The sequence below is a fragment of the Euprymna scolopes genome, chromosome 17, assembly GCF_053919585.1.
Source record: "Euprymna scolopes isolate OS-2025 chromosome 17, ASM5391958v1, whole genome shotgun sequence".
Classification (NCBI taxonomy): Eukaryota; Metazoa; Mollusca; class Cephalopoda; order Sepiida; family Sepiolidae; genus Euprymna; species Euprymna scolopes.
The window spans coordinates 74931758-74959370 of NC_136498.1; the positions used below are offsets into that span (position 1 = coordinate 74931758).

Sequence of the window (27613 nt, forward strand, 5' to 3'; positions counted from 1 at the left end):
CTTTGTCTCAAGCGATTTCTATAAAAAAAGTCTATTCTTTTCAATTTCTCCCATGTTTTCCTTGGCCTTCCTCTATGAACTTAACCTGTTACTTTTACTGTCCTATATCTACTAACCCAAGAATTCCATTACACTTTTTCAACATGGCCATACCATCGAAGTCTCCTGTTGTGCACATATCTTCATAAAATGTCCAGATCTAATCTTCTTTTAAGGTTTAAACTTGGCTAAAAACACTCAGATTACACATCTATCGTATAATTCTTAGATACTTTCTATCCATGCAACATCTGTCTTCAATTTGACTTCAGTACATCAGAACACTTCGTGTACACATTCCTAATTAAATCTTTTCTGGGTCGACACTGGTAACGCTCTGCTGGTTAGTGATGACAGAAGTCCTTGTGAACTGCAAATATAAAAACTTTTTCGATTTTGTTTAATGTTATAAATAGAGACATTATGTCTTCAAATTAATCGATCTCTTCTGGTGCTTTGTAGCTGAGCAGTGATCTTTTAGGCAGAATTGATCAAAATATTCGATTGAAATTCAAAATGTTCCTAAGTTAGGATTCTTGTGGGATTACGTTTAACGTGGAAACGTCTTGCTTTTATCAATATCTAACTTTTAGAAACGACTCAAGGGAAGTAAGATAAAATTGATTATCGAAACAAAATTCTCCGTATATTTCTTACTAGCTGAATAATCAGTCTACGTCAGGTCATCCCAATCACACTGATATATTAACAGCGTTGAGAACAAATTGTTAGAGTTCTTGTTAGTTTTGATCAGTATAAGGCTTCCATTTCTGATTTGATTCCTGGTGTTGTTCTCAAACGTTGTGCCCCTGGACTTTCTTCTAGCCACTTGAAATTATTCAATCTCTGTCGTGTTTCTCTTCTTGCTGGCAGGAGTCCTCTGTTGTGCCTATCTTTAAGAACGCTGGTGATCAGTGTGACCCAACTAAGTATCGTCCGGTTAGTCTTCTCTCTGTTATTTAGGAAAGTTTGTGAGAGGTTGGTCAACGGTAGGTCTGCTCATTTCCTGGAAATTTGGGCATCATATGTTAAGTGTGGCTTTCGTAGTTTTTTTTAACAGCTGATCTATTAATTGCTTTAATTGAGTGTATTTGTCAATTTATGGATAATTTAGGGGAGAGTAGAGGCATTGCGATAGACATTTCAAAGGAGTTCGACAGAGTGTGGTATTCTGATCTTCTACATAAACTACGAGGTTATGGTATTGGTGGTTAAGTTTTAGCCATTATTAGGTCTTTTTTTTTTCTTATCTGAGCTCGCGACAAACATTTAGTGGATTATCTTCATTTTCTTTTCCTATCAATGCCGGTGTTCCTCGGGGCTCTGTTCTGAATCAAACACTGTTTGTTCTCTTTAGATGACCTTACAGAGAATATTTTTCAGAAAATTAACATTTATAACCATAATACCAATCTCTATTCTGGCATTGCTTCTCACTCATCCCCCTCGGATCAAAAAGTTGACCTCGGTTCAGTCATGGATTGGGTTAAGAAATTTTTTGTTCCATTTAATTCTGTTAAAACTCAGCTATTGCTTTTCAATTGTAGGCGTGTCCCCTTTCTTTGAAAGATTCTTATGGGTAGCTCTGCTCTTGATGAGAAATCGACTCTAAAACTTCTTAACTTTCTTTCTCACCAAATCTTTCTCGGAGTTCATATATCAAATCCGTTGCTTTTTCTGGTTCTCATAAAATCGGTTCTCTCTATCATTCTAAACACTTTCTCGTAGATGACGCTATTGTCTATCTCTACAAATCTACTAGCAGACCATGTATTTTTTTTACACAGGCATCACCACATTATCAAGGCCAAGAGGCCACTCAAGGATAAGGGTTAAAAAGTGTACAGTAGAAATTGGAAAATATAGTAATCATTAGTAATGAAAATTCGGTAAATTTGTTAACTTATATGGAACGGCTCATCAAGAACTTATTTACGTTAGACTTGAAGACAACCATATTGTACTCGGCCGGAAGGCAGGAAAACGGAAGACAATTCCACATGCGTGCAGTTCTAAGAAAGAAGCTTTGTTCATGGAATCTAAGTACTGTTTTCATATTTGGAATGGTGAATTTCTGCCCCATTTGATTGTTCTTAATAAATTGGAGAAAACGTATCTGTAATTTGATTGTCCTCTGTTTATTTTTCACCGCAACCTCTTTCTCACAGACGTGGTCTTGCTAGTCTCAGTCTTTTTCCATATCTGACACCTTTGGTTCACAAGGGGTCAAGTAGATCTAATTAACCATTCATTTACTTAATACTATTATAGCATGTGTTCATCAGAATTATCTGATTTATTCCTACTTTGTTTGTTCCAGCTCGTTTGACTCATTGACCTATTAGTCGCTAACAATTCGATGTTTTAATATCTCATTGTAATACAGCTTCTTATTCCAAGAACTACAAGGTTGTAGGACTCTCTTTCCGCTGACTGGATCAACTCTACTGTAACTGCCACAACAAATTACTATATCATCTCAACATAACACGACTTCGGCTGTTCGCATGAGAAGCTCATCATTACAATCATATTTTAAGGAAATCACTCTAGACAAAGCACAAAGCCACTTTCCTTCCGTCGTTTTTAGCTTTTTACATCAATTTTTTCTCAAACTATTTCCATATAAAAAGCAAAACAAACAAACAAAACAGAAGGATATGACGTCATACTGCTCTGGTGAATTGAAATATTCGTTCTGATTGGTCAGGAAATAAGAAAGGAGCTTTAAAGATAAAACTCTAAAACTTTAAATTCAAACGTTTTATTTTTATTAAAAATTTAATTTTTCAGCATTTATTTCCAATTCACTTTTCTTCAACAAATTTCAAGTTTGAATAGAAAAATTTCATCTTTGAAAACATTATTTCACGTGTTTAATTTGAAAATTTAGAAAACCGAATAATGTCATATATTTTTATCAAATTATTAAAATCATTAAAAGTCTTTCGTTGTTAAAACAACTAATTCATAAAAGACCGAAGTCTCAGTAAAAAAATGAGTTTAATCTATGCATAATTTGCGCTAACCATGCAAACCCCATCGTTAGAGCAACTGTCAACAACATTGGACGTATATCTTTTCACTATCCACGAAAATCTGACCCCTCGGGTTAATTCCACGAACAAAATGAAGGAAAAAACAAACTAATCCTTTTTCTATGAATAAATTTTTTAGTTAATTCTAAAGGTATCGTTTATAATTTGTTTTATTTTTGTTTTATTTCTTTCCATTGTACATATAATTTAAATATTGTTAAATAGTGAGGGCCGCGTTTGAATGAAAACGTTTGAGCGACACCTAAGAGTCAAAGATGTTCTCAGAAAACGGAAGTCGATGAAACCACGTGGTTTTCCATCTCTTGGCTCGCAAGATTTAAAGTAGGAAAGACATGCCCGATGGTCTATCCTCAATGGAGTAAAGTGTATATGATATAAATGGGTGTAAAGACAAGCCAACCGCCTGTCTTTCCCTTACATTGTATATCTATATATATAAAGCTAACATGTGTGTATGTTTGTATGGATGTATGTGTGTTTGTATGTCTCGCAAAAACTTTCGACACGGGTCACGGATTTTTACCAGATCGGTATCATTTTAAAGTTTTAACCTTTGCCCGACAAATATCGAAGAATTGGCCAAAAACGTTAATTCCTTCACCCTGAAATCAGCAGTTTTCTACAGGGGGGTCAGCAAAAACAGTCCTCTCATGACGAGTTCGGTTCTACGCATGCGTCATACGACGTCGGAACACGATTTACTTTAAATATTTGAAAAAGCGGCACAATTTCGTCGACGTTGTCTTAGCTCAGTTGCTTAGAGCGCGGCCTCATTATCTAAATGTTTTGGGTTCGAATCGTGGTGTGAGATGTCTTTTTTCGATTTTTTAAATTTTGATATTGAAGAAGGGTTATTTAAACCAATTTTCACGTGTTTTTGGGGGAGGGGTATTTTTCAGATTTTTTAACGTTCGTTTTTCTGTTCCGCGTTTTCTTTTTTTGTTTTTTCCGATTTTTACATTTAACATCGCTCGTTTGCCTTACGTTAGTTCTTTTTTTACTTCACTTATTCTTATGTTTTGATTAACACCCACCCCCGCCCGAGCATACACACCGCCAAACACCCGGGAAACGTCGGGTACCGCCCGCTAGTATATATATATTTCTTTTTTCTGAGATTTTCGTTGTAAAATTACCCTATTCATAGAAGTTATTTATTTGTTTTCGTTTGCGATACTTTCGAATGAATTCAGTTATTTATAGGAAAGTGCATTCTTACCTGTGCTTTGGGAATAATTTCCCTTTTACCAATTTGGTACCCCAAATGGGGAGCGGCGTATATATTGTTAAAAATAAAATTTAAAAATAATTTAAACAAATTTGAGTCAGATCCTCATAAAGAGAATCTTCTACGAATAAGTTGTTTTAACAACGAAAGTCTCAGAAAAAAATGTAATCTTCTTTAAGATAAATCTCACCTGTTTGTTTTAATGTTTGTATGTATGTATGTATGTATGTATGTATGTATGTATGTATGTATGCCTCGCAAAAACTTTCGACGGAGGCGACGGATTTTCACAAGATCGGTATCATTTTGAAGCTCGCCCCTTCGGACAACGAATCTCGAAAAATTGGCTAAAATCATTAATTCCTTCACCCTCAACTGGGCACTGTTCTACAGGAAGGAATCGCTTTTTTTTTCGCCGATATTTTCGAAAGTTCTTCTCTTTCTTCGATAAAGTAGCCTTAACCTTCACTTCCGGTTAGGCGATAGGCGCAACAGCAAAGATGTCACTTTCTTTTCCTCCTTCGCGATACGGATTCGAGCCTGCCTGTCTACAATCACTTTTATTTTGCTCAACACATGCCTCCAAACACCCGGACAACGCCAGGCACCCAGGCTAGTCTATAATATAAATTTCACCTGTCTGTTTAAATGTATGTATTATGTATGTCTGCCTAAAACTTTTGGCAGAGGCGATGGATTTTTGCGAGATTGATATCGTTTTGGAGCTTGATCCTTCGGACGACAAATATCGAAAAATTGGCTAAAAACACAAATTCCTTCACACTCAACTGGGCACTTTTCTACAATGAGGAGTCGTTTTATTCGCCGATATTTTCGAAAGTCATCCCCTCTTTTCGATTGACTAGCCTTAATTTAAACCGTCACCAATTCCGATTTGTCGATGGACGCAACGGCAAAGACGTTACGTTTTTTTCTTTTTCACATTCTTTTCTTCCTTCGCCGTACGAGTTTGAGCCAGCCTGCCTATTATCACTTTTTTTTTTGGCTCAACACACACCCTCAAACACCCGGGTAACTCTGGACACCCAGGCTTGTCTTTTAATAAAAGAATTTATAACATTGTTCAAATTTCAAGACTGTTTATGTTTGTTATTTGGATCATTTTACAAAAGTTAAAATACATCTATATTGTGAAACTAGAAGAATGCCAGATGGTGGAGAGCGGAAGAATATGAATTAGCTTCACATGCTTTCTATTTGTTATTATGCAGTAAATCTAACATTTTGAACTTTTTTTACTTCAATTCAGTTCATTACACATATTCGAATAATATCACTTCCATGAATAGAGTCATAATAACTAATTACTTTATTTCTGTACACCATAAAAAAAAACTTTACTACTTCTGTATTCATTAACAGAAGAACCAGTGCTTGAAAATAATATTACGCACGAAAGATATGTGGCAAGTAATATGGAAGAATCGTTTGCTATCTTCAGTTTTTTAATCTACACATTTTTCTCGTCGGATCTGCAATCATTTTTACTTGGTACGGGCAATAATAGCGGATAAAAGATAGGGGGTACATAGTTTTGAAAGTCATTTTATCATATTTTTTTGTAGGTTTCCGACTACTTTTTGATTGTAATTTGAAAAAGTAAAGTCTAAAGTTAATTTCCCAAAAAAGAAAAAGGTATTTGTGCACGTGACAAAAAAAAAGTTACTATTAAAAAATATTTTCACGGCGATATTCGGAAGCTGACAAACTCAGCTAAATTTTGAAGTTAAATAAATTTTTTGTAAAAACCATTTGAAAAATAAATATTAGTTTTCTGAGTCTATTTCAAAGATAATTAACAAAGTCCTAAGATATTGAATTAAATAAAAAGAATGATTTGTACAAGAAATAGGTTAATTAATTCCCGAAAGCGAGAGGTTCTGGGTTCACTCAAACAAAACAAAACGAAGTCGTCTAAGAATGCCTTCTACGGAAGTCCAAAATGACAGAAAGTCAAAAGGCTGTCTGTAGTTGGAGGGAAGTAAAGAGTGCTGGTTCCGTACATTCCTATTGTGAACATTTGTATAATTTTTACCATTTTTTAAATTTAATTATTTCTGTGTTACTGCTTGTAAATTAAAAAATTTTATTTTTCAAGATTATATAAAAATTATGTTACGCCGAAAGTTACGCGTTAATTCAAGCAAGGAAAACATTAGAATGTTACATTTAAACATATAACACGAAACATATAATAAAAAAGTAATATATTAAAATATTTTTTGCAATTATATTTTTTTGTGTGTGAAAATATTAAATGAACAATGTGTAATTCAATGATAATATCGGTAGAGAAATTAATTTTTATTGGAGTTATATCGAATTTATTAAAACGGACTTTAGGGGCTTTTTTTCGTAATGTCCCTGAAATTTTTTTTTCTGTTTTATTGTTACAATTTACGATGCTTTATTTTCATAAAGAAACAAAAATAAATTCATTTTTTTACTACTGAAAACCATAATTTAGTAAAGGTGTTTTTGTTTAAATAAAATAATAAATTTACACTAAGATTCAAATGAAAATAATGGGTTCATGATATTCCGTGATCATTATTTGATAAATGCTAAAAGTTTCATTAAAATTGGTTAGTGTCCTGATTTTTTGTTAATTTTTGTTAAAAGGAGTGGTCAAAATGTTTATGCATTTTGAGCATCGGCATTCATTTTGCACGTACCTAATTTTTACTGTTTATCTTTCTTCACTGTCACACACACACACATAGATAGATAGATAGATAGATAGATAGATAGATAAGTAGATAGATAGATAGATAGATAGACCCTATCAAATTATAATTTTATCGTACATGAATGATCAGGATTTCATGAACGGGCCATCAACTAACCAGTAGACTAGAAATTATATGCAGTGGTTGAAAATGAAAAGAGGCAATGTATCGGTTTAACCTTCTGTTTATACTATCTTGACCACAGACTATATACTATACTACTCCCCCTTTTACACCCACCCTAAAAAGACGAGGAAGGTAATCTTGGTGAATCATATCATAAGAAACGAACATATACTATACTGCACCTCAAAAGGGTAAAAGCAATATATCATGGCGAATGAAAATATTTTACACTACCTACCAAAGGCGGAAGTAAGTATGAAAAGATGACAGTGATGGTAATGCCTGGCAGCTTGGTATCATGAATATATATATATATATATATATATATATATATATATATATATATATATATATATATATATATATATATATATATATATGCAGTAAACCCAAAAGAGGAAGTAATGTCTAGGAGTATGGTATAATGACAAATTTCATTTTTATTATTCATTCATCTTTTTTTATTTGACTTAATTTAAAAGTTTGATAGATTGGCCTTTTTATCGCCAAATTTACCTTTTTTACGCTCTTTCGTGGAACTATGTTTTAATTAGGAGCGTAAAAAAGGCCAAATTTTGCGATAAAAAGGCCAATCTGTCAAACTTTAGAAAGGCCAAATTATAAAAGCAACATGGCGATTTAGTCAAATAAAATATGAATATTTTCCGGTTTTATTTAAGCCTTTGCGTCTTATAATATGTTTCACATAAAAATTAAAAAAAAATTATAATTTGTTTGTCTGTCCACAAACGAAAACAAAACAAAACAAAAAAGCATTGGGTACGGGTTGTAAGCGGTTGACATGATATGTAACATGATTGAATTCTAGGTAGCGTAGGAAAATATATAAGGACGTAAAAGCGTCCACAATAATAGTAAATGTAAAAAAATAAGAAAAATATAATAAAACTGCCCCCAATAAACAAACAAAAACAAAACAAAAAAGAAAATAACATCGTGTAAGGGTTGAAAAGACGCTCCAAAATCGAAAAATAAATAATGATACCCATGCGTTCGTTTATGGATGAAGAAGTGGATTCTGAAATAATAGAATTGGTTGGGCTCAGTCAATCAGATGGACTAGATTTTGAGAAGGGAGAATTGATTATTTTTTAATCGGTTATTGGAAAGATTATGTTATATGCATGCATGATGTATGACCAGTTACGATGGGTGCAATGTAAATATCGTAGGAAAATATAGAATTAGTCCCGGTGTCAACTGGTAGCAATGGGAGGACTAAATATTTATAGAGAAAAATAGGGACTTTTTCCTCTATAGATGTCGCGATTGTCATGGTGTTGCTCCTAGGATGCAATGTAGCATTTTATTATAACGTTTTAATGTATCTATAATTTTGTTCGAAAATTACATAAGATAGTGGCTAATAGCCTAGACCTAATGAATTAGTATGCGGCATCTGTTATTGCAAACCTACGATACTTTGGTCCAGAGGAGAATTTTTGCAATCAAAATATTATATAGGAGACAAAAATACTGAATGAATTTGCATAAATTTAGTATACTATCAATGTTATCCTAACACGTAAGTATATAATAAACTTCTTGTGCTATTTTGTATTTTATTTTTTGCGAACAGCTTTAAATATTACAGTGAAACTGTAGAATCACGAATAATCGTGTTATATTCATCCTTGCGAAGCAAATTCTAAACCAGACAAATTTTTTTTTTTAAATCAAAGAAAAAATTTCCGAATTTTACTTACTATGTAGAGTAGAGAAGCACGTGTTCATATCGGTTATTTGTTTATTGAGGACTTCAATGTATTGTGCATGAGACGCATAATCCTTTTCTCGATATAATGTCCAATAGTTGATCTCTTTTTTCAGAATTTCAATCTCATTTTCTACTTGTGTGATTTGCTTTTGAACTTCTGGAAGAAACAAGTTTGTGACATTATTATTGAAAATAATAAATGTGAACGTATGTGTGTCCGGCTCCTTTTAATAATCACATATGTAAATTTAATTTTATGAGCAAAGAGAGGAGGCTTAATCTTAAGAAGGATAAGTTTGTTACATTGTTATTTTTGTATCAACTTTGTTACATTGTTATTTTTGTATCATTTTGTATCAACTCGCCATTGAACCAAATCTCTGATCAACATTTTCTTTCAACCAATTAGAAGGCAGAAAATGTTCAACTATTCGATCTCACACATACTATATAAACCCAAACACACAAGTTTTTTTCCAGTAAGAACAGATGTGTGCACAACAAAATCCTACCTAGCCTCTTCAGGGTAAAAGTAACCTTTACCAGCGGTATACAGATAATGAAATACTTTTACAAACCATGGAACACAACGTCAGAAATACATATGTTACTAACCAAACACACTCTTATGCAAGTACACACACAATCTCTAACTAACCAAATAAACATGTTAATATGTAACGTTATACACCTGTTTTTAAACTGTATTGTTGCAGTTTAACATACCCAACACATTGTAGACTCCATCACAAGGAAACAAATGAAAGGAAAAAACTCAACATACTTTCTATTTAAAAAAAAGAAAAAACCTTTATTACTGGTATTTTCAAATGTGACTTCTCGTCTTACTGTGACGTCACCTACATGGCTCAAACATGTGCTTTCCAAACTGGCCATGCCTGAAAATCATTTCTCCGAACACACAATGCTTTTCTTCTGGTCTTTCCCACGTGTGTCTTTTTATTGCCTATCCTGTGACGTCACATTGCATAGCCAGCTTGGTCATTTGCATATGTTATATGCTGCTGCTAACAGCACAAGCAGCTCTGTTACAAATATACCCATACTACTTCATGCCTTTAGACATGTGTAAATGTACATGGCACCAGTAGAAATAAATATGAGTACTGAACTTGTCCTTGCACAAAAAGCAATTTTTTTTCACTCAGAAACGTTCCTGAGATACTTTGAACACCCAATCTTTGCCAAATCTTCGTTTTCATTATCTTAACAAAGTTTTAATAAAAATTAATTCATTTTGTATGGACAGATTTTGTAATTTCTATTTTTAATAATGTTAAATTGTCCACAAAATGAAACTAGAAGAAAAAACTTATAAAAAATAGTCATATATAGAGAAAGTTTGAGCAACTTTTACTCAAACGCAAAAAACTACCACCAACAACAAAGTATGAGCAATAGAATGCTTGAGGACGTACAATATACCTTATAAGATTATCAATTTGATTGAAAAGCAATGAGAATATCGAAACATGAACTGACAGCTGAAGGACAATGCATAACTGAGATAAAATTACAAAAAGGTATTTTCCTAGGCGATTCGCTATCACCACTAGTGTTAATTATAGCTATGATGCCTCTTAACCATACACTAAGAAAATGCCAACCAAGGGGAGATGAGGACATTAGACGAAAATGACATCTAATGTTTGGGAGTTCTGGAAGTAGAAATAAAAAAGGAAAATTGGAAAAGAATATCTACAAAGAACAGGAAAATTCCCAGAAACTAAATTATATAGCAGGAACCTAACAAAAGGTATAAACACAGGGACAGTATTATTAGTAAAATTCTCTGGACCATTGATAGAGTGGACCAAAGAAGAACTCGGGTATCTTTTTGAGAAAAAAAAACAGGAAACTTATGAGCATGCACAATGCATTATACACAAAGGATGATGCTGAGTGACTCTATGTGGAAAAGAAAAGATGGCGAAAGAGGACTGGTTAGCATGGAAGGCTGTGTAAATGACGCATAAGAAGAACTAGAAAAATAAATAATCCAGGACACAGAAAGGCTAATCGCCGCAGCAGGGGGCACTGTAAAAATTAACATGACAGAGAACAGAGACAAGGAATAAGATGAGAAAACAAAAATGGAAAGAGAAACAGCTACATGAATAATTTGATGAAACTCATGAAAACACTTGGGTATAGCTATGAAAAGGACACATAAACAGAAAAACTGAACCATTAATAACAGTCACACAAGAAAATGCAACTATATCAAAGCAAAGATCGACAAGACATAATAAAAAAGCAAATTTGAACTCTGCGGACAAAAAGACGAAATGATAAACCACAGGAAAAATGAATACAGAAAAATAGTTCCAAAAATATAAGAATAGAAATGACCAAGTAGGGAAGACAATACACTGGAAACTATGCAAACAACTGCATCGTGAACATGTAGACTAATGGTACAAGCACAAATGGGTATCAGTACTTGGAAACAGAAACCATAAAATCCTATGGACTTGGATGTACAAACAGATAAATTCATACAATGAGGAAACCAAGTGACATAAAAGTTAACAAGAAGGAAAAATTCAGTCAGATTATAGATTTCACTGTTCCAGCAGACTACAAGGTGAATATTAAGGAGACAAAGAAGCAAAGGGAATACATGGAATTGTTCAGAGAGCTGAAAGGGATATGGAAGATGAAGAAAGTCAAGATAACGCCAATCATCGTAGGAGTAGTAGGAACAACCTCCCCCCACCCCAAAAAAAACTAAATAAAGAATGGAAGAAATTGGAATCAGGAAGACGACTGAAAACATCCAATGATGAATAGCAATAATGAGATGACTGAGATATTAAGGAAAAAACTTTGATGCAGAGATTCATACACATGAGCTACAATCTCTAACCGGTCATATAGAACTTGCAATAAAAGTAAAAAAAAAATCTGGAACAGCACATGAAACCAAGAAAACTGAAACTGCATAATCGTAAGTTACCCCCCACCCCACTTCCGAAAAAAAAATGAATTGTAATGCTTGCATCAACTGGCACTACACCAAATAGTCGAGAAGTGTTGAGAAAGATAGAAAGATACAGGAGAGAAATCACTAACCAGACCTCTACTGGATAAGGGAAAAGAGGACTAGAGGACTTGGACTTTATGGAGTCTTATTGCCACCCAAATTCCAGTGAAGATCAATGATCATTGCCAACAAGAAGTCAATGGCAAGGTGGCTGTTTCGATGATGTAAATTCATTTGCAAAGGTTATTGAAAGAGATGGAGAGTAATAGAGAAACATGTTGTCACCCAGACTCCAGTGTCAGTGAGTAATCTCTGATGATGACCTGTTTGAGAACTCCTAGTGAGTACAAATAATAATAATGTTGATGGGGCAGTGTAGTATACGTTCGTTATTTACTAGTAACAGTAACATACTACTACTACTACTACTACTAATAATAATAATAATAATGATAATGATAATAATAATAATGATAATAACAGTTGAAGAAGGATATGACTATTCATATCTCGATTGGAAATGTATGGCGAGTACAAGCATTCTGAAGAGGCTTATTGTCATTCAAAAAACAAAGGACACCACTGTTCTTTATCAGCAACAAATTATTAGTAAACGGCTGATGCGAGAACATCAAGTCCGTTGTAATGCTGATTAAAAGAAGTGGTGAATGCTGGAAATCTAAAGAGAATATCACTCATTCTTGCCTGCAATGTACTAAGTGTAGTATCTGTTCAGGTGTTACACTTCATCTTTTCTGTATTTGACCAGTGAAAAAGAAACCCTTTTAGAGTGGGGAAAGTTTTCGTAAATATAGACCTTACTGATAAAGTCAGTCTATGTGAAAACTTTTTTCGTGTTATACTACTACTACTACTACTACTACTACTAGTAGTAGTATTATTATTAGTAGTAGTAGTAGTATGAGCACTAGAAACAGTCTAAAAAATTTGGAAAAAAGGCTAGGAGAAATTGAAGCTAATATACAGTGGACGGCTATGGCAAAAACAGCTGAAATCTTAAGGGAAACCTTTGTATGCGGAAATCAATCCATATAAACTACAAATGCTAACCAATCACATAGAAACTCTAACAGAAGTAAAACAAAAAATAGAAGAAATATCACATGAAGCCAAGGGAAACTGCAAGAAATTTTATAAACTTTGTAACCTCTCCATCCTCCGGCTGATTCTGCATGAAATTGCCATCAACAAGAATAGAAAGATGGAAGAACAGAAGAGGCAGAGAGAGCACTAGTCAGATCATCAGTGGATAAAAACAAAAAGTACTGGAATCTGTGGTCGGCTTATCACCACCCATATTCTAGTGAAGACTAATGGTTGTTGACAGTAAGAAATCGATGGTAAGCGTCTGTGATAATAATGTTAATCACTTGCAAAGGTTATCAAAACAGGTGGAGGGTACTGGAAATCTAGGGAGACTTGTTGTCATCCACATCCAGGGAAAACCACCGGTTATTATCAGTGAGTGTGAGAAGTCATAGTAAATACAAATAATTATAAAGTAGACATGGTTATATTCATAGAGTGCAGTCATTATTTACAGATATGAGATTAAATATACGAATGTTATAGCTTCTGGTAGTTTAATCTTCACATCAAGAGGGCAGAAGATCAATCTTTCTACAGATCAAATCTTACCTTTAAGTTCATTCTCTTTGCTCTCGGCACAAGTCCATTTCTCTTGAAGAGTTTCAAGGACGGCTGTTTTTTCTGTGACTTCCTCGCCTTCCCAAGTTTTCTCTGCGATCCGATATTGTTCCAGCAAACGATCCAGCAAAATAGTCTGCTCCGATTTCAATTTATTGTTCTACAAGAAAAGAATGCGACAAACGTAAAGAAAACAATGATCATCGTTTAATGTTATTAATAAAACTTATTCACAAGAAACAGAATTTTGTGATTTGTTGTGGTTGAAGATGTGCGTGTATATGATATGTTGTGCATTGAAAGTTCAAACAAAGTGAGATAAATTAATAATACATTTGAAAAAGTTATTATCAAGATTAATAGGAATCATGCTAAACTTGCCTGAGTGCCCAGCGTTTCTCCGGTGTTTGGACGTAGAGAACGTGAAAAGAAAACCCTGACGTCTTTGCTGTTGCGCCCATCGCAAAACCAGAAGTGACGTAGGTTTAAATTAAGGCTAGACAATCGAAAAGAATGGATTACTTTGTGGTTAAAAGTAAAGAACCTTACCTCATGCATCGTGCGGCCAGTGTTAGGAAAGAAAAAAAAAGAGAAAACAAAAATGGCCGCCCTCTGGTATTTATGGACTGATGATCACGTGATGTGAGGAGAGGGGGGAGGGGTACGCAAATGAGATCCCTCCCTTTAGAAAAGTGCCCAGTTGAGAGTGAAGGAATTAAGGTTCTTGACAAATTATTCGATATCTGTCATCTGAAGGGTTAAGCTTCAAAATGATACCAATCTCGTGAAAATCTGTCACCTCTGTCGAAAGTTTTTGCGAAACATAAAAGGCTTCCTTCAGTCTTGACAGACTATGGATACCCACTGTAACGGTGTCTGCATATTAAATTGTTGTGGCAAGAGTTGTGCAATCCTTAGCCACACCTCTCCTGAGTCGACATTGTTGAATACCAGTGGCAAGTGGAGGGTCAGGACGACTGAAAACAAATGCTGAGATAAGCGGAGAGCACATACAGCGCTTAGAATTCCCAAATGGTCACCCATCTGGTACTAGCCAGGCTCAACGTTGCTTAGCTTTGGTGATCTGACGAGAACCGATGTGTCAACGTGATTATGCCGTACAATCCAGTATGTAATTTTGCGAGACATATATATGCATACATACTTACATACATACATTTAAACAGACAGGTGATATTTATATAATAGATGTCTTTCACGTGAGAATGACAGGTTATAGGAGAGTATAGGAGTCTTGTTTGGGTGCTGTTGGTGCTGCATTGTAGTTGCTGAGGATAACGATGATGACATCATTATTCTACAGCTGTGGCTGTTGTTGTTCAGAATCATGCATTCATTTCACATGAATCAGATGATTATTGTTGGTGTCTGCTTCCCCGATATCTTTCTAGTTAGAATTCTTCCTAGAAAGACATTGGGAACTAAAGGAGGGACCACATAAAGGTTGCCAATATCTCTAAATGAAAGTGTTTCTATGGAATAAACTGAACTCAAACCTGGCACATTCAGGTTGTCAGTCCGTGTTGTTAACAGGTTAGCAACCATCAATCTCCTGTGGATCCTGCCTTTTGTTGTTGGTGATAATCAGTGGTGGGATTCAAATTTTTTAAGAATAGGTTCTAAGAAAAAGAATCTACTATAATGTAGTTATGAATAGGAGTTTACGTAATTTTAACAACCGGTTCGCCAAACTCATAATATTTTAAGCACTGTTTCACACGAACCGGTGCGAACCGGCTGAATCCCATCATTGGTGATAATGATCTAATTTGCATTCACCATGCTGTAACATAGCCTTCGCACTGTTGTTTTTACACAAAGAAGTTGGTTGTTTTCGGTGTTTGAAGTTGTTAGTGCATTTTTCGATAAGATGGATGGAAAATCAATAAAAGCGTAGGCGCTTTTATTGATGTGAAAATGCCAGTCAATACTTTATGTGCCATTATAGATAACTGGATCAATCTGTTCTGTTTTCTTTGAATTGGTGCTTTTATAGACAATTTTGTAGAAAGTTCTGGATTCGATTTTTTTCTTTACATATGCATTTCAGTGGTCAATCTGTGCATCAGTGCTTGAATCACATATGTGCACTTCTCTGCCATTTTCTAGATGTGAACTTCTCAAAATAGCTTGTTTTATAATTTAAAAAATAATTAATAAGGGTATTTAATGCTTTTCTGCTTTCTTTTTAACAGAATGCCCACGCTTTATAGATGTTCAAGCTATCAAAAACTATCAATTTGTGCATAGGCATTAATGTCACACATGCACTCTTAATTCAAATTACCATTTTGTAGGTAACAAATATCTCAAAATAGTGCATTATATCATTTAGAAAACAAGTGAATTTGGTACGTCTCGGCATCATCATTTCAGCTTGACCGATTTGGCATTGCCATTTCGGCTTGACCAATCCGGCATGTGACCAATTCGGCATGTGCCTGATTTGGTAAGGGGACGATTCATCGGGGGACGATTTGGCATCAAATTAACGCTTCGTTGTTATAGTCAAAGTTTTTTGTTTTTTTTAAATATTTTTTAAATTAATTCAGTAAACGAAGATTAATTTTCTTTGAATAAAATTGAAATAAAAAAATTATTAAAAGAAAAATAATTTAATTTTAAAAAGAACATAAAAATAACCGTTTTATTTAAAACACAACACAAAAATAACTTTCAGTCGTCAACAACGTGATTATATTTACGTATTCTTTTTCTTAAAATAAAAGCACTTTAAAATAGTTTAAAGTTTTTTATCTTTAAAAATATAATTATAAAATAATTAACCAAAAACAGTTTTGCAAAAACATGATTTTTTTTCCTTAAAATATAGTTAAAGTTATATAAACATTAAAAACTTCGAACTGTGTTTAGTAAATACACAATACAAAAACAGACAACACTCAGTCGTCAACAACGAGACTATATTTTCGTATTGTTTTTTCTTAATTAAAAAAGAACTTAAAAATAACCGTGTTTATTTAAAACACATCTCAAAAACAGACAACATTCAGTTGTCAACAATAAGACTACATTTTCATATTGTTTCTCATTATTAACAAAAAAACAATATTTTCATATTGTTTTTCATTATTAACAAAAAAATATTTTCATATTATTTTTCATTAACAAAAAAAATATTTTCATATTGTTTTTCATTAACAAAAAAAAATATTTTCATATTGTTTTTCATTATTAACAAAAAATATATATTTTCATATTGTTTTTCATTATTAACAAAAAATATATATTTTCATATTGTTTTTCATTATTAACAAAAAATATATTTTTATATTGTTTTTCATTATTAACAAAAAATAATATTTTACTATTGTTTTTCATTAACAAAAAAAATATTTTCATATTGTTTTTCATTATTAACAAAAAATATATATATTTTCATATTGTTTTTCATTATTAACAAAAAAATATTTTCATATTGTTTTTCATTATTAACAAAAAATATATATTTTCATATTGTTTTTTATTATTAACAAAAAAAAAATAGATTTTCATATTGTTTTTCATTATTAACAAAAAATATTTTCGTATTGTTTTCATTATTAACGAAAAAATAATATTTTCATATTGTTTTCATTATTAACAAAAATATATATTTTCATATTGTTTTTCATTATTAACAAAAAAAACTAAAAATATTTTTTAGTTTTTAATCCATAAAAACTTAATTAGAAAATAATTAACCAAAAACAGTTTTGCAAAAACATGGTTTTTCTTTAAAACAATTATTGTATTGTTTTTCATTATTAAAAAAAAGTTATAAAATCTTTATAAAGGGTGTTGTCGACGTCGAACTGTTCCTCTGCTAAATTGGTGAAGCCATTGAATTGGCTGAGTCGATGGAAACAAAAACGGCGACGCCGAAACGCCCCATTCCCCCCAAACAAAATATATGCTTCATCAACTAAAAAAGCTTCTGATTTCTTCAGGAACTGCTTTGACATCTGACATACATAAAACATGTCCAGCACAACGAAGCTGGGACTTCTGAAGTTGATGTGAACACAGATGGTAGTTTGGCCCTTTCCAAAACATCAGTGTCAGGGATCTTGTCTTGTTATTTGATGTTCATGATTTTTCTGAGACATGTCATGTGAAGGTGATTTAGTTTTGTTGCATATCTGGCATAGATAGTCCAAGTCTCACAAGCATACAGCAATGTAGTGATGACAACAGCTCGGTACACTTACAGTTTGTTTTCAAGATGGATACCTCTGCGGTTCCAGATGTTGCTGCATAGTCTTCTAAAAGAAAAGCTGACTTTATCTAATCTGTTGTTAATTTCATCATCAATGTGGACTACATTGAATAGAGTGCTGCCAAGATAGGTGAACCAATCAACAGTGTTGAGGTCAGTGCCATAAACCTGAATCTTTGGCGGAGGTGGACTGAAACATCATTTCAGTATTGTTAACATTGATTGTGAGCCCAAAATAATCACAGAATTCTGAGAAGCGGTCCATATTGTATTGCATATATGTTACTGAGTAAGCATTTAAGGTACAGTCGTCTACAACAAGTAGATCACAATTGATGGTGATCTTGAGCTTGGTAATGGTGGCGAGATGCAGCAGATTAAACAATTTAGCATCAGTACAATATATGATGCTGACACCAGAGTCTAAGTTGGAGAATGCATCTATGAGCAATGGCTGAGAACATTATGCTGAAGAGAGTGGGTGCCACCACATCACTGTTTCACCATGTTTCTTACCAGGGAGTCAGATGATACCTCACTATTATCAAGCACACGAGCCCTCATGCCATCATGAAACTGACAGACATATGAAATGTTCCAAAAAACAAAACTTGGCTATAATTTCCCAGTGGCCATTCTGCTTACTGTGTCAAATGCCTTAGTCGGATCCACAAATGTAGTGATCAGATCTTAGCATTTTTTCTGAAGTTGTCTGGCACTAAAAATCATATCAACAGTGCCTCTTCCTGTATGAAAACGACATTGACTCTCAAGTGAGTGACCATGCTTCAAGTGGATTATCAAGCGATTGAGTGGGAATCAGGCTTATATTTTTCCAGCAATACAGAGAACAAAGATGTCCCTGTGGTTGTCACAACACTGTCTGTTGCCTTTTCGCTTGACAATAGACAATGGACAATAGAGGTATCCTAGAATTCCTGTAGCAGTATACCTACCCTTTAGCAAGATGCAAAAAGCTCAAATAGATTTTCTGTAACGGTAGGTCCAACTGCCTTATATATTTCTGCTGGAATTCCATCCTTTCCTGGAGATTTTTCACAAGATAACTATTTAATGGCCTTTTCTATTTTGGAAGCTGAAGGAGAATCATCAAGGTCTATGTTGATTTCTGTCTGAGAAAGACAGGATATAATCTCATCATTGATGGATGACGGCCTGTTGAAGATAGAGTTTAAATGTTCAGCCCATCTATCCAAGATCTGTTCACGGTCGTTGAGAAGTGTAGAGCTATCAACACTAAGTGGAGGAGATTTTCTTGAGGTCTGAGGTGCATAAAGTGTTTACAGACTGTCATAAAAATGTTGCTAGTCATGCATGTTGGCCACCTCTGTATTTCAGCAACTTTTTCCTCCATCCAGTTGTCCGTCATGTCACGGAACTTGGTGTGAATTATACAACGGATGTTGTTTGTTTCTTTGTGACTGATTCAGTGTCCTGTTGGTAGATGGCATACAGTTTGTTCTTTTCCTGCATGAGGGCACCGATCTCCTCATCGTTCTCATTAAACCAGTTCTTATGTTTCTTAATAGTTTGGCCAAGTACTTGCAGTACTGCAGCATGCACCGTTTCCTTGAATTTGTTCAAGTTATTTTCTATGTCTGAAGTGTTGAGCTAAATCTGGAGGTTAGCAGGCTGGTTTTCCAGTTCAGAAGCAAGGTGATTAGTATCGTTGATCTTAAATTTGCTGACATTGAGGCATTTAGCTATTTTCTTTCCCTGTGGACGACGTCTTAGCTTGACATAGATGTGAGCTTTGTAGATAACAACTCTGTGGTCAGTCCAGCATTCAGCACCATGCATCACCTTGCCTATCTGCATTTCTAGTGATGATATAATTGATGAGATGATATAATTGATGAGATGATATAATTGATGAGGTGCCAGTGTTTGGATTTCGGGTGCATTCATGTTGTTTTGTGTTGGCTTGGCGAAATATTGTGTTTGCGATGATGAGTTTGTGTGTGACACAGGTGTGGAGAAGAAGCAAACCATTACTGTTGCATTTCCTGAGGCCGTTTCTATCAAATATGCTATCCCATGTGGGGTAGTCTGTGCTAACTCTAGCATTGAAGTCACTGAGAATGAACAGTTTATATCTTTTCGGGAAACTTGAAATTAGAGTATCCAGTTCCTGGTAGAACATGTCTTTAGCTTCATCTGAGTTTGTCATTGTTGGAGCATATGCACTTATCAGTGTGGCCTGTCTCTTTCCAGTTGGTATCTGCATAGTCATAAAGTGGTCATTGAACTCCTTTGGGAAACTTTCGAGTTCCTAAATCAACTTTGTCTTTGTGGAAAAACCAACAACAGCTTCCCTGCATTCTATGCTGCTATGACCGCGCCAAAAGAATGTGTAGTCTCCTTTATCTTCAGTCAGTTGGCTTTCCTCTGCAAGTCGCGTCTCTGATAAAGCTGCTATGTTGATGTTATAGCAAACTAGTTCTCTAGCGACGAAAACAGATTGTCTCTGGTTTGTTTGCTGTTTTACGATCTAGGAGAGTTCACACCATCCACGTGCCCAAAGTGAGCAAAGGCATCTTTGAATATATAGGGTGGGCCAAAATAAGGGTCCTATCTTTAAATATAATCATATATATATATAGGACCCTTATTTTGGCCCACCCTGTATATTATTTAATTGGAATTCATTATTGAGATGAGTTTTATTTATTAATTTCATTTTATTGCAGACTATTATCCTTATCTTTCTTCAGATGTTGTTTCACAATGTTTCGGTCAACTATTCCTCTGGCTTTTGTCATGTGATAACCACAATGGGATAGTAACTCCGAATATCCTAAATGCATTCTCAGCAATCACTGCCATCCATAGTTGTTGTTGTCTCACCACGTTTTGTCCAAAAAAGCCTCTGGCCGGTTTTGCGTAGGATTGAAACCGCTATCTTCAGACAATTCTCACCTGGAACCGTAGAGATTCAACGTCTCTATCCACTGCACAGTGGATAGAGACGTTGAATCTCTACGGCCCGGGAATGATGAAGCAGGTAATGTTTTGCACACCTTTTCTAGTCCCTTCCTCAGACTACAGAGGCGAGCAGTGCATTCCCGAAAAAGACTGCTTAGTTGCTCAGGGTAATGCCAGGTTCCATTGCTGCTTCAGTCAGTGAAAGACGATCAATCTACACCTGCTACATCGTCGCTCTTGCATTGACTTAGGTATTTAACTACCGATGATGCTATGAATTGTTCTTCGTTTGGTTTGAAGTGTGGAAACTTTTGCACCATCTACTACATTCTCACCCAGAATCACTTGGCCCCAGTAACAAGACAGAGTCAAGAATGACTAGGCATGATATGAGGAGTGTGCAATAAGTAATGCCCCTGACCCACTTCCCATAGCAGTAGAGCAACGAAACTTGGCACAGTTATTAGTCTTTCTCTACATAGGAACCACCCAGAGTCATGCATTTCTCCCATCATTTGATGCAGCTCTGGGAACCATTTTTGTAGAACACCCCAGGTTGGTCCTCCAACCATGACGTGACTTCAGAAATCAAGGCTGTATCATCTGGGAAATGCTTTCCTTTCAAAAACAACTACATGGCTGGGAAGAGGTGAAAGTCTGAGGGTGCAAGGTCAGGAGAGTAGGAAGGATGGCGTAGGATTTCATAACAACACGCCCGTGCTTCTGATCTGGCGACATGTGAGTTGTGGACCGGAATGTTGTCCTGCAGGAGGAGGGTACCTTTGCTGATCTTGCCCCGCCTCTTGATTTTGATAGCTTTCCTTAATTTTCTCAAAAGTGAAGCATAATAGGCTCCTGTACTTGTAGTACCCTTTGCTAGTAAAACCGTCCTGGTCCCAGAAGACTGTGAGCATGACCTTGCCAGCAGAGTGCTGCACCCTTGCCTTCTTTGGAGGTGGTGAGTCCAAGTGCTTCCACTGCATTGACTGGACTTTGGTCTCTGGATCATAGTGATGGACCCAGGTTTTATCCTGTGTAATCAGTCTTTTAAAAAACTTTGACTCATCTTCTTGACACATCTCCAAATTCATCCTTGAGCACTCGACGTGTTCTCGCTTCTGGAATGGTGTGAGCAACCTGGGAATCCATCTGGCAGTCACCTTATGCATATGCAAATGGTCATGAATGATAGTTTCCACAGACTCTGTACTAATCTTGACATCTTGGGCTATTTGGCGAATAGTAATGCACCGATCTTCCAAAATGGCAGCCTCAACTTGACGGACAGATGCCTCATCAATGGCAGAAGGGGCGACCAGGTCTGGGAGCTGTTTCCACAGACTTCCGGCCATGTTTGAATTCACGATGCCAGCGTTTTACAAGGTCATATGATGGGGCATTATCAACATAAGTTTCTTTCATTTCATCAAAAGTCTCCTGTGGTGTGCGTCCTTTCAAATACAAAAACCGGATCACTGCTCGACATTCAACAGGCTCCATTTCACACCTGACTCAGTTCAAACACCTGTAAAACAGAAACCACAATTAGTTCAGAGCCGTAATTTGCCACATAACCCGCAAATATATAAATCATTGCGCATGCAAAATTTCAGCTAATTCAGACAACTGGAAGTGGGTCAGAGGTATTACTTATTGCACGCCACTCGTATTGAATGCAGAAGTTGTCAGAAATCTTGCTACAGTTTGACACGAGACTGCTTACAGGGCTCCACTCTGAATTTGTTGTCAGGGTTGTCAGCTTTTACTGAACCAACAGCTACCATAGGTAGTAATGGCGTCTAACATGGTTTAACTTGCCTGCTGAAGCAAGGGACCAGAATATGGCACTTGGAGTCACATGTGAAGATTAGGAGATGGTTGAAGACCAGTGACACTTGTCCACTCTGAAAGATGCTGCAGCAGATGAGTAACAATGGTTTTACTTCTACCAGAGCCTTCTCTATGCCAGCTGTGTGGTAGCATACTTATCATTGGCACATTTTAACCTGAAGAAGAAAATCATTGGAACAGCAGATGCTAGTAACGAGGGACAAGGTGCTGTACTAGTTCACAAATTCAAGGATGGATCTACAAAGCCAATAGCATGTGCCCCGTGAACGTTGCTGCACATGGAAGGAAATTATAGTCGAATTGAAGAAGAGAGTTCAGCAATAATTTATGCTGTAAAAAGAGTTTCACAGATTTGTATAGAGAAGAGAGTTTATTCTGAAAATAGACGACAAACCGCTGATAACAATTTTTGGTTAAAAGAAGGTTTACCAACTCACATAGCAAATCGACTGATGAGGTGTTATTTAAAAATAATATACAAATATGATAAATAATATAAAATGTGTCCTCAAAAATGATAAGTCATGCCGATGTGTTATCAACATTAATACCTAAATATTTGAAAATACACAAAGAAACTGCAATAGTTGTGCTAAGAGACTAACGTTAACTGTCGAGTTTGTTATGCATTATGATTAGAGAACTCCTGGTCACGCTAGAAGATGTGAAAAAAGCAGCCGAGAATGATGATTTTATTAATAAAATAAAAAGAAAAGCAAGTCTTGTGGAACGAGAAAAATAAAAATGGAAATAGTGCGACATCTTTTTCTATATGTGACTGTTTATTAATACACAAGGATAGAGTAGTAATACTCTGCAAAAGACAGTACTCAAAGAATTCCACACGAGTCATCCGGAGATTTTACAAATGAACTTGTTAATGAGAGGTTACACGTATTGGCCTAGGATGTATCACTACATAGAAATGTGTCAGAGAATATCAACTGACAGCAAGGGATCTGCCAGTAAAAATTCAGCTATGGCCAAAGATGGATATCCCATGGACTCGATTGTATATCGACTATGCAAGAACCACTTGAGGATATGTCAATAATGGCTTTGTACAATTTCACAAAGTATCCAGAAATTGTTAAGCACAGACATTCGATGACAACAAATGCAATGAATGCACTTAATGAAACTTTTAGTTGTTTTGGACTCCCCAAGACTAGTCTGCAACAATGGAACCCAATTCACATAAAAAAATGCAAAGAATACTGCAAATCATTGTCAATTGAGCATGTGACAACGTTAAGATCTAACAGAATGGTGCAAAAAATTGTGGACACATTCAAACGAGCTCTGAAGAAAAATCAAGGCATGGACACAAAGAAAAGATGTATTCAGAAATTTTTGTCAGTTTACAGAATCATGCCAAACCTGAATATCACATCACAGTTATCGCTTGTAGATTTATGTTTGTGAGAAAGATATGGCTGAAAAGCTGTTGCCTATTCTGGCAAAGACACCCAAAAAGAAAAACAGATGACTAGAATCTATAGGGCAAAATACAAAATTTTCTTCCAAATCTTTAGCGCTGAGAGAACGTTTTAGGAAGAAGAAATAGTGATCAAAAGACCATATATGACATTAAAAAAAACAAATTTCCTTGTAAAAGATAATGGAATCACTTGAGACCCAAACACATTACAGAGGTCACGGAAAGAGATACCAATGGAAACACTATATGACTAGTTTGAAATTACTGACTCGATAAATCAGAATTTTCCAATGGAAGTATCCTTGAACTCAAGGTCAAAAGTATTAGTAGATCAAAGGTCACCACGACAAGGCTTAATTAAGAAAAGCCCCAGAAAAAAAGTAAACATGCTATGTCCAGATCCTAAGAAGAAAAGACATCAAAGTAAAATTTCATTGGAAAATTTAGCTCAGGGGAATATAAGTATATCCGGGTTTTTCCTCCAGCAATATTGTGACTGGCTAATTAAGCCATAAATACCGGCTGGTAGAGACATTTATGAGAGACGTTCAAAGGTACATAAGCCTCACATCAAGACCTCTGCTTTGACAAGAATACCCGTCCATACTGACACATACTAGACTCGAACTGAATCAAGACTGCTCAGATACTTCAAACGCTATATACCCTTTTCCTAGGATCATATCAAATTGTAATAAGAGTTATTATGTAGCAGCCAAACCTCTCCAGAAGATTTTACATATAATTCTACATATAACTTTGCATATATTTGTAGTTCCTGTGCTTTCGCTAACTTTTTGTAACAGTTACAAAATATACCTTTTTAATGAATTATATATTGTTACTATTATAATATATACATGTATATATATTAATTATTATATATGTGTGTATATATATGCATATATATATATATATATATATATATATATATATACTTGTTGTTTCATCAAATACTTCTGCATGCAAAATCCGATCCCGCATTTTGCTAATTCCTACCGTCTGATGAGAAGGAGAGTATTTCTTCGAAACTCCACGGATTAAGGACTATCCATTTATCTAGTGTTTCCTTTTCAGATTAAATATGTTTTTAACTCATTTCAGTGTGTCTTTTAACATATTTTATTAACTGTTTGCTCATATATATATATATATATATATATATATATATATATATATATATATATATATGAGCAAACAGTTAATAAAATATGTTAAAAAACACTTTGAAATGAGTTAAAAACATATATATATATATATATATATATATATATATATATATATATATATATATATAGTCATCAGAATAGTTTCAATAACTTGATAATTATCCTCTTTTATCAGTTTGCCCTGCTATTTATATTCTGCAGAACTTGACTCGGGCAGGAAATGAGATCGAAGGACAAACAGCGTTCTCTTCCTCACTCTAACGATTGCCGGCACGAGAGGTGATAACTTCTCCAGTTTTTTTAGTTTGTCTATTTCCTTCTCTTGACTACCTGATATTTTCTATTGTTTCTTTTTAAATGTTATTTTTTTCTTCCATTTGTAGTTTTCATGGTGATTATTGAATAAAAGTAATAATATCCGCATGAAGTGTGAAAGCCCTTTTTTTTCAAGGTTGGCAGGCAGTTACACCTTTCTTTCTATAAGGAACATACACACAGACATTGATACGTATAGACACACACACACACACATCTCTCTCTCTCTCTCTCTCTCTCTCTCTCTCTCTCTCTCTCTATATATATATATATATATATATATATATATATATATATAGTGTATCACAAAAGTGAGTACGCCCTTCACATTTCTTTAAATATTTAAGTATATCTCTTCATGGGACAACACTGAAAAAATGATTTTTTGACACAATGAAAAGTATTCTGTCTGCAGCATATATAACAGAGTTAATTTATTTTCTCCTCATAATAACTCCAAATATAGCCATTAAAAGCTAAATCCCTGGCAACAAAAGTGAGTACACCCCTTACGAAAAGTTGTCAATATTAACATACAAGTCAACTCTCAATATTTTGTGTGGCTACCATCATTATCCAAAACTGCCTTTACTCTTCTGGGCATGTAGTTTATCAGAGCTTCACATGTAGCCACTGGAATTATCTTCCACTCTTCAATTACAACGTGGTGGACTGGCAAATATTTGAGACTTTGCGCATTTCTACCTTCTGCTTAAGGATGCCCCAAGTTTGGAGATATGCTAGGCCAGTCCATCACCTTTACCCTCAGCCTCCTCAGTAAAGCAATGGTTGTCTTGGATGTGTGTTTTGCCTCATTGTTATGATGGAACACTGCTCTGCAAACAAGTTTCTGGAGGGAGGGGATCATGCTATGCTGCAGTATTTGACAGTACATGTTGGAGTTCATGTTTCCCTAAATGAAATGTAACTCTCCAATACCTGCAGCACTTGTGCAGCCCCAGACCATGACATCCCTACCACACTGCTTGATTGTAGGCATGGCACACTTATCTTTGTACTCCTGAATATGGTGTGCATGACTGTCACCCCAGGAGGAAGCCTTTTCTGAAGGCAATACACAAGAAAGCCTGCAAACAGTTTGTTGAAGACATGTAAACAAAGCCCAGAGATTACTGGGACCATGTCCTATGGTCTGATGAGACGAAATTTAATTTGCTTGGTTCTGATGGCCTTAAGCATGTGTGGCAGTGACAAGGCGAAGAGTATAAAGATAAGTAAAAATTTGGAATCAAATTCAGTAAATTAAAAATTTACAACAAATTTATTTTTCGGTAAAGAATGCAAAAATGCTTTTCAAATTTTTTACAGATTTTTTCCTTATTTCATGGAGTTTCAATGGATGGCTCATATCCTCAGAAGAAACATAGCAAAATAATATTCATAGGTAGCCTATAAATTTTGCTGATTAGCACATAAATTGAAAACTAAAGTTTGCATGATATACATTCAAACCTGATAGAAACTGTTTATTTCCATAAACATATAATTTATGCAACAAAATCAAAAATAAATGATTACAAAATTTAATAACTAATACTTAGTTGACATTACCTTTGCTATGTTTAATGCTAGGCCTTTCTAGGCATAGCATTGATTAGTTGACAAATATCATCTTGAGGAATTTCTTGCCATGTCTGACGCAATAATGCTAAAAGTTCAGGCTTATAAAGTGTCTTTATTTTTTTTGCAAAAGTTATGCTCTAATATGTCCCTAAGGTTTTCAATTGTGTTTATATCCAGGAATTGACTTGGGCATGGAAGTTTATTAATCCCATTTTGGCCTAACCGATCTTGTGTCACCCTAGCAGAGTAACAAGGAGCTTCGTCTTCCATACATAGGGAGTTAACTTGGTTCACTCCACCACTTGAGAATATTGGTAGGAGTCCTTCATGTAATATTGAAACATATTTAGCAGAATTGATGTTTCCTTCGCATGTCATCAGGTCTGAACGATCATCACTCCAAATCGCACACCATACCATAACGAAGAAGCCCCCATGTTTCAGTGTTGGCT

General features: G+C 34.9%; 1 protein-coding gene across 3 annotated transcripts in view; it reads right to left on the reverse strand.

The window, feature by feature from the left end:
- Positions 1-27613, reverse strand: part of LOC145296802 (coiled-coil domain-containing protein 83-like) — a 277113-nt gene that overhangs the window by 189970 nt on the left and 59530 nt on the right. For all 3 annotated transcript variants that reach the window (XM_080142876.1, XM_080142877.1, XM_080142875.1), the window contains exons 4-5: positions 13607-13775; positions 8930-9097 (exon numbers count right to left, since the gene is read on the reverse strand). In XM_080142876.1, the coding sequence (XP_079999002.1) occupies positions 8930-9097; positions 13607-13775 (337 nt within the window). The remainder of the gene's footprint in view (positions 1-8929; positions 9098-13606; positions 13776-27613) is intronic.